Source organism: Protopterus annectens, chromosome 1.part1 (assembly GCF_019279795.1).
Source record: "Protopterus annectens isolate FY-2018-M chromosome 1.part1, PAN1.0, whole genome shotgun sequence".
NCBI classification, from domain to species: Eukaryota; Metazoa; Chordata; order Ceratodontiformes; family Protopteridae; genus Protopterus; species Protopterus annectens.
In genome coordinates this window covers 118,857,439-118,870,183 of record NC_056726.1, presented here as the reverse complement: position 1 = coordinate 118,870,183, position 12,745 = coordinate 118,857,439, and the positions used below count along the sequence as shown (strand labels likewise).

General features: G+C 36.1%; 1 protein-coding gene across 1 annotated transcript in view; it reads right to left on the bottom strand.

Moving 5' to 3' along the window:
* The window catches only part of LOC122814238 (dynein axonemal heavy chain 5-like), a 3,525,594-nt gene that overhangs the window by 2,277,364 nt on the left and 1,235,485 nt on the right, over positions 1-12,745 (bottom strand). Inside the window, exon 38 of the mRNA XM_044086840.1 lies at positions 6,762-6,858. Within this exon, the coding sequence (XP_043942775.1) occupies positions 6,762-6,858 (97 nt within the window). The remainder of the gene's footprint in view (positions 1-6,761; positions 6,859-12,745) is intronic.

Here is a 12,745-nt window from a genome sequence, read left to right as displayed (position 1 = left end):
AAACAAATTCCTTATTTTCCAGTTTAGCCCCCCCCCCCCCAATATCATGGGGAACCATTTCTAGTATCCCAAATGAAAATCTGACCAAATTACAATTCAATGTGTGCTTATAAAGTGTATTATTATTACTATTATTATTATTACATTTGCTTATGGTATAAATATGTTCATATATTCTTTTTTCAGAAATGTCTCCTAGTCTTGTCCACATAAAATCTAGAACAAACCATACAAACAGCAATGTTTCAAAACAGCAATGTCATCAAAAGTGTATACATCTTACACATACACAAAAGGCTATTGATTATAAGCTCCACATTTCTGAGCTCCTCTGATATTAATTTTTGTAACCATAGGATGTTCTAAAAGATTTTTATAATTCCTACCAGTCTCTCTCCCATTCTAGAAAACACTTCCTCACTGACCTTTAAGATGTTCCAATTTTGGGAAATTGTTTCTTTGATTTTCTTAGATACACTATTAAAGGTAACAACTAGAGTTACTAAAACCACTCACCTTATTTAAAGTAGGTACACTTCATGAGTTGATCACTATCTGTTCTGTCACTAAAAGGGTTTGTACCTCTTATCCCAATCTTTCACAACCATCTTATGAATATTATCTAAAAAAATAACTGGAAAATTCTTATCCAAAAACAACTATGTTCAAAATCCTTAAAAAGGGGAACATCCAAATAATTGACTGAACCTACTGTGTTAGTGTGAGTAAATTTTAAAAATGTTGTTGTGTTGTTAATATATACTAAGAATTCATTAATTATACCATCAGTGCCTTTCCATAATATAATGATGTTATCCAGGTAACAATAGAGATGCCAATATTTTTGGTATTCCGACCCAAGAACAAATTGGTGCTCCCAACTATACATAACCAGATTTGCATATATGGGTGCACAACAGGCACACAAAGCAACACCATTATTCTGGCAAAAATATTCCCTCTCAAAACAAATACAGTTGTTGCATAAAATCAAGTCCATCAATTCAACTATAAAATTCACCATTCTAGTATCCAAAGTTGCAAGTTTAATGATGGCTAAATGAAAATATTCTAACCCAATTTTGTGTAGGATACTTGTGAATAAATCTTTCACATCTATAGCAGAGAAACTACATTATGGATCAAAAAACTGGGGGGTTAGTTTTGTTAGGAAATCCCAAGAATCTTTCAAAATAAAATGAATAGGGTCTAGTATACCCTTATGCATCCAGTCTGTAAACACTGCTAAAAAATAAGTCTTGGAATTTTGTGCTAAGACAAAAAGTCCAAAAGGTGGGGATGAAATATCTTTGTGGACCTTTGGAATTCCACTGGGAGAGAAGGGTGCGCATTTTGTAAAAAAAATTAAACATTTTAAGTGAAATAATCTCTTGTAATAATGAATCATCTAAAAATAAATCTATTTTTCTATATGGTATATGTATTTTATTAATTGAAATAGCATAATTGTTACTATCATAAAGTATATTAAATATTTGATTTGTATAATCAGTCCTATCCAATATAACAATCCTTCCACCCTTATCTAAATCCTAATGTTTATATTTCCCTGAGATTTTTTTAATGAATTCCATTCATCTTTAGTCAAATTATGTCAAACATAACACTGAGTTTCATTAAATTTATACAAATCTCTTTCACATGTTTTCTCAAAAAGAACCAATATAGGGTTTAATGGGGGGGGGGTTGTATACACAATTCTTTTGGAGTAATGTAGAAGAATGTGGATTCATGTCTTCATCACTAGGGGGTGAATACGTTGTAAATTTAACTTCCTGGTAAAAAGTTTAAGTTCTATCAACACATTGTGTAGATTGAACTAAAATGCAGGCACAAACTCCCACCCTTTAGTAAATAATTGTTTTGTTATAATTACATCTGTATAATTAAACATTTTAAAATCTGTGTATGTATAGGCAATACCCTCCTGCATGACCTCATACTTATCTTTAAAATCACAAAAGCTATTTATCACTTCCAATTGCTTTTCCTCAGTCCCTTCCTACTGGTCCTGTTCATCTTCATTGGGGAATCTATTATGTGACCTAAAAATATCCCCTTCATACTGGGTGCCATGAATCCCTAGTGTGTCACCCAAATTAATGTTAACAACCTCCTCATGTCTTACCAAGGGTGGAAAGCTATCTTCATAATTAAAATCAATCCTTATAGCCCCTTCCACTGTTGGAATGGCATTATGGGAAGTCAGCATTTTTAAAACACCACTCATTTCAGTCTGTTTATTATATACAACATTGTGCAATGAATTATTATATTTATTTGGTAAGGGATATGCCTTCCCTTGAGAATATTTTAATTCATCCCTTAATAATTTCCTTTGCTTTCTATTAATATTTGTATTAACCTGTATTTCCACATTTTTGAAATCATTGTCATATCTACTAACATTATGCTCAAATAGTAAGTCATTCAATAAGCAGATATTTAAATCAGTAATCTCATTAAATAGCTGTTACATTAAGGAATTGTTCCAATTAATAATATATTGAATCAGTTCAAGTCCATGTCTATTGAACATATTAATAAGTTAAAGATATTCATTACTGTTCTGATATAAACCGTTAGGACATTTAAAGACCTGAAGGCCTTTAGGGAGTTTTTTAATTTCACACATTTAGTTAAATACATGTTATCCACTTTTCACAGAGGGACGAAAGCACCTAACCTTATATTTTATGTGTTCAGTATTAAAACCTTATTTACATTATTATCCTCTAGTCTATGTTTGAAAGATTTCTGTTGCCAAACTTGAAGACACTACGTAAGCCATTTTTTTTGTTTTGCTTTTTTGAGTTGGTTGTGTTTACTGGCTTCATGGAAACACATTGGACTGTTTTGATTTATTTGGTTATAATCTTCTTCTTTTTCATTCCACTGTTCCCATTAGGGGTCGCCACAGTGGATCATCTGTTTTCATTTCTTCTTGTCCTCTGCATCTTGCTCTGTTACACCAACCACCTACATGTCCTCTCTCACCACATCCATAAACCTTATCTTAGGCCTTCGTCTTTTCCTCTTACCTGGCAGCTCCATCCTTAGCGTCCTTTTCCCAATATACTCAGCATCCCTCCTCAACACATGTCCAAACCAATGCAATCTTGCCTCTCTAGCTTTGTCTCTAAACTACCCAACCTGGGCTAACCCTCTAATATACTTATTTCTAATCTGGTCTATCCTCATCACACCCAGTGCAAATCTTAACATCTTTAACTCTGCCAGGTCCAGCTCTGATTCTGTTGAAGTTGACACGTTGGACTGTTTTGATTTATTTGGTTATAATAAAACAGCAAAATTTGCAACCCACCTTCCAAGTAAAACCCATCATTGCCTACCATTCAGCCAACTAAACTCGTTAGAATTACCCACTGCAAAAACATTTAGTCAACTTAAATTGGCCCAAAGTATACATCATCATCCAAACAAATGTCCAGCACTGAAAACAGCAATGCTGTGGTACCCTCTGTCTTGATCTCTCAGGTCCAAGAAAAAATGCTAAGCGGAATACCTTGAGAGCAGGTTATGGTTCAGGAAGGAGAGTGATGCTTAGCTTCCAAAGTTTTTATATTAAACCCATTCATATCTTCAAAATAAGTCACCTTGATTCAGTATTCATTTAAAGAAGCTCTATTTGGATTAGCCCTTTCATCTTATACACTTTGTCAGATGAGGAAAAACGTAATTTGTATTCCTCATATATACTCAGTTGTTGCAATATACTCTCACAAGACCTAAGACTAGTCATAAATCAAAATACTTCAAAACAAACCTTAGGACCTACCTCCTGGATTCTAAACTATGCTCCTGCCACTCATCCCCTGGCTAAACATTGCTATATCTCTAGCCACTTGTCCTCTAACTGTAGTATTGGTTTGGTCTTCTTGCATAATCTAAGCTTCTGGGCTTTCATCAAGAGATTCACTAGCTTAGCCACACCTAGAATTTCTTATCAGCTATTTAATAGTAATGCCCTTCACATATTTCAGTGATGGTGCACTTTTTTGGTTTGGCATGTCAAAAGCTCCTGGTGCAAAATAATTCAGTGCACTTCACATGAGCAATGTATGCAAAAGCAGTGTCTTTGGTAACTCGGGTGTTGGTGATCACTGACATGTCACCAAAAACCTTGTGGCATGTGTCACCTTTGACACATGTGTCATAGGTTCACCATCACTGACATATTCTATTGCACCTGTCGATTAACCTAATAAAGGGTGGAGTAGTGGTGCAGTGGTTAGTGTTGTCACCTCACAGCAAGAATTTCTCTGGTTCAATTCTTGGCTGGCGTGCCTTCTGTGCAGAGTCTGCATGTCCCCCTTGCATTCGCTTGGGTTTCCTCTGGGTGCTCTGGTTTCTTCTCACATTCCAAAGACATGCATCTGGAGCATTTCTCTAGGACCTCTGCTGAAAATGGGCCCTATCCCAGTCAGACTTCCCTGGATAAATAACTTCTTAAGTTTATCCTCATATAGTCCTATCCTTCAGTGAAAACTGAAATGTAACTCTGTGAAATATAGTGATATCTAGATATTTCTCTTGTGTTTCTTTTTCTTGATATATAAATGTTTGTATATTGTGTGTTATACTTAATATTTGCTGTTTTTCATTGTTTTGTATTGTGTGACATTTTGTAAGATTTGTTAACTGAAGACTTTTTTTCCCCAGGCCTCCAATGAAAAAGGCCTGTCATGGCCCAGTCAGACTTTCCTGGTAAACAAATTTGAATAAATAAATAAAATACAACTCTGGATATTGCAAGTAATACAAACTTGAAAAATATGTCAATGTAAGGTCATACAGTAAGTCTCTATAAACACTCAACACATGAAGTATTGAGTGAAAAGCAAATCTGAGGTCCGTACAATTCAGTACATAAGCGGCCTGCACCAGTTGAGTTGAGTGATGAAGCCCTGACTTCAACCCAGGTGACTCCATTTTGAATAGCAGCATGGATCATATTGTAACTTTGTTTTGCATAAATACTTAAGTGTCGCACTGTTATTATGTAATTACATAATTTGTGATTATCTGATATGATATATGTGCTTTATTATAGACTGTTATGTATTTAGTCTTTTCTTTTGTACTGTGTCTATTCTGGAGCTTCTGTTCATGAAGAAAGAGATGAAGCAACCAAGATGCTGAGTGAATCATACACAAACAAACAAACAAACAAACAAATAACTAAATAAATACATAAATGCATAAAGCAATCCAGATGCTGAAAGAATCAGTAAGCGGAGATATTTTAGTAAGTAACTCACTCATTTCCAGGATGGGAGGATTTCCAGTCCATTACCACATTAACTCCAATCAGAAGCAGGATAACAGTGACAGTATTACAAACTGCAGTTTGTACCTGGCCATGTAAATCAGTGCTAATGCACTACAGCAGGAGTTTGAAACGTATATATATATATATATATATATATATATATATATATATATATATATATATATACATATATATATATATATATGTATATATATGTGTGTGTGTGTGTGTGTGTGTGTTTGTGTGTGTGTGTGTGTGTGTGTGTGTGTGTGTGTAGTAACACCCATGTTTCACTGGACCACTACTGTTTGCCACTTAGCCTGCATGCAAGCTAGGAATGCAATGAGCAAAGAATTAAACAAGTAAAGATGGCCACGTCCTGAAGAGACACTTCCACTGGTTAAAATAGTAAAGCTCTGACTAAATCCCCAGGAAAACTAAGATGGACTATCATCTTTGCCATCTCTAGGATCTGGAAGGGAAAACAGAGGAATTTTGATGCTCTTTCTGGTCATCCCTTTTTGGGAGGGGGTGATGTGCTGGCAATATGAATGTCACTTTTCCTGTCCCACTGAAGTCAAGATTTCAGAGCAGCAGCAGCAGTCAGGGTAGGCCTGCTGGCAGGCTAGGCAGGTATCACCACTTTGGCAGGGATGGAGGACACTCATAAGTCACTCCTAATAGTAGGCAGTGTCCTACGTAATGAGATGCAAGCAGGTAGGGGGTTAGGTTTTATAGTAATGCTGCCAAGCCCCTTTCTCTACAGACAGCAGAACTATTGCCTCTTTCCTTCCTCCCTCCACACTATTTGCCAACTATAAGATGGGGGTCACCAGAACAAGTGGGTTGCCCTATTAACTTTAAATGAATGCATGGATGAAGTGATATAGGTTCACGTGGGATGCCACAATGCTACAGAAGCACAGTTCTCAGCCTTCTTGTGACCTCTAAGATATCGACTTCTCTGCCACTTATTTGCATCCATCACCTCTGCTCACTGTAAGATATACAGGCAATACAAACACTTATCTCTGTTGCAGACCAAGGGCACAACTAACCACAGCATTGTGTGGTTTGTAGTGAGTAGTGCAAAGGAGAAATGAATAGGCTGGTAGAATGGATTTGGAGCAGTCTGTTACCTAACAAGCATTGGGTGGAAACAGCAACCAAATAACTCATGTCTAAATGAATAACCATTTAGAGAGTAATTTCTGTGCTGCTGATTTGTTTTCTGCATTTGAATTGTTAGTCTTCAAAAAAAGACTTTCTAAATACTATATGTATACTTCAATAATATACATATAATGGGAACAGCCGAAAGAAGATGATGAATAATATACATATAAAATAAAATTCATGTCACTCTTAAGATGCTTTCATGTAATTGCATTTGTGAAAAAAATGCATTTCTGAACTTAGTCCTATTAGACCCAGGTTAAAGTTTTACCTGTTCACTCCATTCCTCTTCAACCCTTCTCATCTTCACTTCCAGTTCCATTTCTTTACCAGCTGCTTCGGCAATCGAAGTAATTTCTTCCTGGTGCCTGTGAAATATTGTTATAACATGAGGAAAGATTTAGTGTTCTGTTTCAGTACTACCACTATCATGTTGACTCTAAAATCAGGTAATTTTTAAAAGTAAACCTCTGTAATCATCATAAACAATTAACTGGCTGGTCAAATCAGACTTCATTCATAAATAGATGCTGTACTATTTTTCTAGCCTTAAGAAAAGCTACTAATTAATTAGAAAACTCCAGGCCCAGATTCAGTACCTAACTTCTGGCTAAAAGTATTAACATCTTTATAGTAACATATAGCCCTGAGTAAGAATTATTTATATGTGCATCCTGAACAGGAACCAACCTGGTTAACAACAGGAAAAACAATACTCCTCCTTAAGAGTGAACCTGCAAGCTATCCTAAAAGCTATAGAACAATAACTTCTCTTCCAACGATGTATAAATTAAATGCTGGGCTTGACGCTGACAGAGTTTATAGCTATTTAGAAGAAATCTCAATTGTGGTAATAGAACAAAAGGGTAACTAAAAGAAAGTCATATGAAACAAAGGATTATTATAGCAATAACCCATGCCTGGGTGTGGGTAATGCTGGATTTACCCACGGTTGGTGTGGTTTGGTCACGAGGGCTTCGCCCTCGTGACCAAACAAAGCCAACCGTGGGTAAATCCAGCATTACCCACACCCAGAGGTGGGTTATTGCTATTATACAATGACATTAATTTTTTTTTTCTTAAATAATTTTCTTAAATAATGGCATTGTATAAATGAGTTTAACATAGCGAGACAGTTTTAAGCAACGGAGATTTTGCGTTCTCCATTGCTGTAAAAAAAGAAAAAAAGAGTTATAGTAATGGAAAAAGTCCGAGCGACCGGACCTTTTTCCATTACTATAACTCTGATTTACAATGTGCACGCTGACCAATCAACATGCACGTTTTTGGAATATTAATGGGGGGGTTGTTGTATAATTGTTGTTACAGTCATAATGAAGAATTATAAAAAGGGAAGATTCTAAGTACGGCATGGGTAGATTACAAAAAAGCATTTGACAGTATCCTACATTCATGGATAAAGGAGTGCTTAGAGATGTATAAAATACACCCTACATTGATCAATTACATTACAGTGACCAAGAGACAGTGGCAAACCACTTTGCAGCTGAGCCATAATAAAGGACAAATTATTATTCCAGAGGTAAAATTTCAAATGGGGATATTTCAGGGTGACTCTTTGTCACCACTGTTTCTTTGTCTTGCATTTAAACCATTAAGACTTCTGCTTAACAGATTAAGTCATGGTTACAATCTGGCTCCTAGAAAACAACAAAGTGTATAGACATTTCATCTCCTTTTCGTGGATAATTTAAAACTGCATAGTTCATTAAATGAGGAGCTGAAAGAACAACTGCAAGTAATCAAAACTTTCTCAGATGATATAAGAATGTCATTTGGTCTTGATAAATGTGCAAAAGCAACATTTAAAGCAGGAAAGCTGTAGCACCAAGAGAGTATCAGTCTGGGACAGGAATGTTATATAAATGAACTTGAGCAGGAGGGGGTGTATAAATATTTGGGAATTGATGAAGGTTCGACAATAAAACATGAACAAATGTAAACAAAACTCAGTAAGGACTAGTATAGAAAACTAAAATTAATGCTAAAAACAGCCCAGACATCTAGGAACAAAGTCCAAGCTATAAATCAATTTGCTCTTCCTGTTTTAACTTACAGTTTTAAGGTGATTGACTAGCCCAGATGTTTTGGACCAGCTGGACAAGCAAACAAGAAAAATGCTTCACGCTTATCAAATGATATATAAAAATCAGTGTATGCCAAGATTATACAGCAAAGTGGTGCAGCGGTAGCATTGTCACCTCACAGCAAGAGGTTCTCAGGTTCAATTCTCGGCTGGGGTGCCTTCTCTGTGGAGTCTGCATGTCCTACCTGCGTTTGTGTGGGTTTTCTCTGGGTGCTCCAGTTTCCTCCCACGTTACAAAGACATGCATCTGGAGCATTTTTCCCCGGGCCTCTGCTGAAAATTGGCTTTGTTCCAAGTTGGACTTTTCCAGTTAACAAATGTTAAATAAATAAAATAAATAAATAAAAAATATATTTCTCATTTTGAAGGAGGTATGGGCCTTTTTGCATTTGATTACATATTGATTTGCAATCATAGGACTGTATATATTTGCTGACTTTTCCAGATCCAAACATAATGAACATTTTAAAACATGAGGAGAACAAGTCTAAGATGACTTCCCTGCTTAGTTTAGCAGAAGTATATCAGTGTCAAGCAGGAATGGAAATCAAAACAGAAGTAGACAAAAATTAGGCAGCAACTGAATGTGCCAAAAAAAACAAAAGAAAGAATAGAAGGAGAAGAGTCAGATGAGAAGGCAAGAAATGTGGAAAAAGTATAAATATAGCTGCAAGTACAGAAAACTCCTGGAGCAACCTCATGTCGATCAGATCTGATGCAAAGGTGAATTTAAACCAAAAGATGAAAGGTTAATATTTGCAGACCAGGATAGTGGACTACTTACACGATGGTTTACAAAGTTCACTGAACATGTGGGAGAAACAGACAAATGCAGATTTTGTAAAACAGAACTGAAAAAAGTTGAACATCTTGTTGTTGGGTGTGATGCACTAATGGCAGAGGGCCTGTATACTGAAAGGCATAAATGTGGCAGGACTGTAGCATTGGGGATTGTGCAAACATTACAATACTGAAGTAGCTGTGAAGCATTTGAAACATAAGCCACAAAACATTACAGGGAATGATCATGATTATATCACATGGGATCACCCATTACCAAAAGTTCAAAAAATAGATGTGAGAAAACCAGATATAGTAGTCCATGAAAAGAAGACAGAAGTAGCACTGATCATTGAAATTGCTACACCCAGTGATTACAGTGTTTTACATACAGAGAGATACAATGTCATAAAATACCAGGATTTGCAAGTAGAAACAAAGGCAATGTGGAAGGATACCCTGACAGTTCCAATAGTAGTAAGAGCAATAGGTCTCAAAAAAAATTTGCAATCGTGCTTAGATATGCTACCAATACAAGTAACTCTGTAGGAATTGTAGAAGGAGTTAATTCTGGGCACATTGTGGGTGCTGCAAAGATCATTTTTGGCTAACATCAAAGATTGAAACAATACTAATTTCATAAACTTTAATCATACTTTGACTTAGGAATGGAGTCCATTGTTGTTAGATACACAAAAGACCTGGAGAAATAAATCTGAGGGGTACAGAAATTGGACTAGTGGTTTATTATGATTATTCAGAAAGCAGAGGCTTTCTCTTATCATGCCTGAGTTCAGCCAACCTCTTTTTTTTTTTGTCTTTTTTTTTTTTTTTTTGAGAAGAGGGCATTAGATTGGAGAGCTACATCGTGTACTGCAGTGTTGAATGTACCAGGTTTGTGAGATTTTGGAAAAAAAAGTGAAAGCTTATTTAAATAGTGTTAGTATTTGACAATGACTCCAAGTACCTGATGTGGGAACAGTACCCATAGTTTTTTGACCTTGTGATATTAAAGGAGAGTAGTCTTTCTGTTGATCCACTGATGGTATTAGTTTTTTCAGTAAGCAATTGTCTGTAATAGTCATACCTGTATTTCAAATTGCTTTTGAGATGCTTTCATGCAAGTTTTTAACCTCCCTATTACACTACAGAGCATGGGAACATATTAGAAATGCTCAAAATGCTCACTGCGTCACAGATATATATGGATCCCTATCTCTCAAACTGCATATAGTCAAGATGACACGATTGAGTTTTTAAAAACCTGAAGCTTTTGAATGGAGATTGCGGTACAGTGAGGATTGGGAAATTTACCATTTCCTTACTGTCATGCAGTCTTGGAGTTGGCATATATAATTTGCAGGGGATGTGGAGGGTGCAGGGGGGCTTGCCCCATGCAAAAAATGTATTTATTTATTTTTTTATGTTCAAGTTTTTGGAAACTTGATCTTATGGTCTCTTCAATAGTTTTTTCGAGGTTCTGAAAAGTCGATCATCTGACATAGACCCAGACCTCTCTCTCTCTATATATGTATATTTATATATATATATATATATATATATATATATATATATATATATATATATATATGCAGAGAGAAAGAGAGAGAGAGATTGGTATAAGTATATAAAAGGAACTGTCTAAAAGTTATGCAATTTCATGGTCTTTCATGAAGTGGGAGGTGGGGGTTAGAATTTTTATTTTACAGTGTAAGTCAGTGCAATACCTAAAACTCCAAAGATGCGTAATGTGATGTGGCTGAAGATATCATCCCAAAATCAGATATAACTTGATATAAAACATCTTATACTACATATGCTGCGTGCAAAGCAATAACTGGAAGTTTATCAAGGAGCTCGGGTGCTGCCATCACTAGCAAAGGATACAATAAGCATCTTTAGTTCCTATCTAATAAGTTTTTCACATTATTACAATAAAAAAGCCACATGTTTTGTCATTCCACAACCATGTTCACAGCTATCAAGGATGTTTAAATGTTGGACTAGAGCTTTTAAAACAATTCTCAGCTTTTAAATGAATGAAGACTTTGTAATAAAACAGACTGACATTTAATCATTTTTCTTGGTTTTAGCTAGCTTACTCTTGAAAAGTTCTTATCTTTGTCAGTCTTAACTGTCTTGGATATTTATGCATGTGAGCATAGTGCCTTATTCCCATATAAATTCATAGTGGATGTCTATCTAAAGTATATCTGTGCAATCATCAATTTAGTCTTGAATGCAGTCAACATAGTCTGCACCTTGCCAGGTTCTGTAAAACAAATCAAATCTTACAATCAGAAAAGATGTGAAATTTGTTTTATAGGGCAGTTTTTGGTTTTCATATTAGAATAACTGATGAACTATAAATATGCACCTTCACAGTATCATAGTAGAATACTAGGCTAATGATCCAATGGGCCATTTTAAGCTTAGCTAAGTTTCCCAAAATGAAATTTGATAGGTAATGGTTCCCAAATGTTTATTGGAGGGTGTATATTCTTGAGTAGACAAATAATTACAAGCTTCCTCTCTTTGGCAGAGACATGGGTGGCAGACCAGGTGTAGATTTGTGGTTTCCCATCTACTGGTCCAGATTCTGCTTGAATAAATGCAGGGAAGAACACTACTTTACTTGGATGGGAAACCTGTTCCAGAGAAGGGGGCCTCTGAGACACATACATGTCTCTCCAATGTGTCTTATTTATGTTGTTGGCAGGGTTTCAGTTCCTATATCTTGTGGTTCTGATACTATTTGTTTTCTGAGTGTGCAACAGGTCCATTAGTACGGGATCTGAGGTAACTTTGTAGCCCAGGCATAGCTCACCTGAGCAGCCTGTAGGAAACTGAATATAAGAACAATTTTTGAGGTGGTCTGCATAGGACTTGTTCTCTACCTCTTGTATTCTTTTTGTGTGCAGTGTCTGTGGACATCTCAGTTGCTGCATATGCCTGGTGAGGTACTGCACTGAGTGGTAGGTCTTATAAAGGCAGAGTACAATATGAAGATGACTTGTTTGGACCTAGATGCCAAATCTTTTCTTATAAGTTTTCCAACATGGAATGATTCCCTCACCACAGCAGAAACACGTTGAGTCAAATGGCAATTCCCTGCCTCCGTGTGTTCCCAAATCCCTGACTACAGGGTCTGCTGTCAGGAGTGTATTCTCAATGTGGTATTTTTCAGGGGTGGCAATCTTGCTGAAAGATACTATGATGCACTTCTTGGCATTGAGTTTTAGGCCATGACTCTAGAACCAGTTACTAGTCCACGTTAGGCCACCATGGAGGAGATGAAAACCATGAGGTGAATCAATGACTGTTCCCAATTTACAATTGTCTGCAAACTTGGTCAGCCAGAAGCCCTT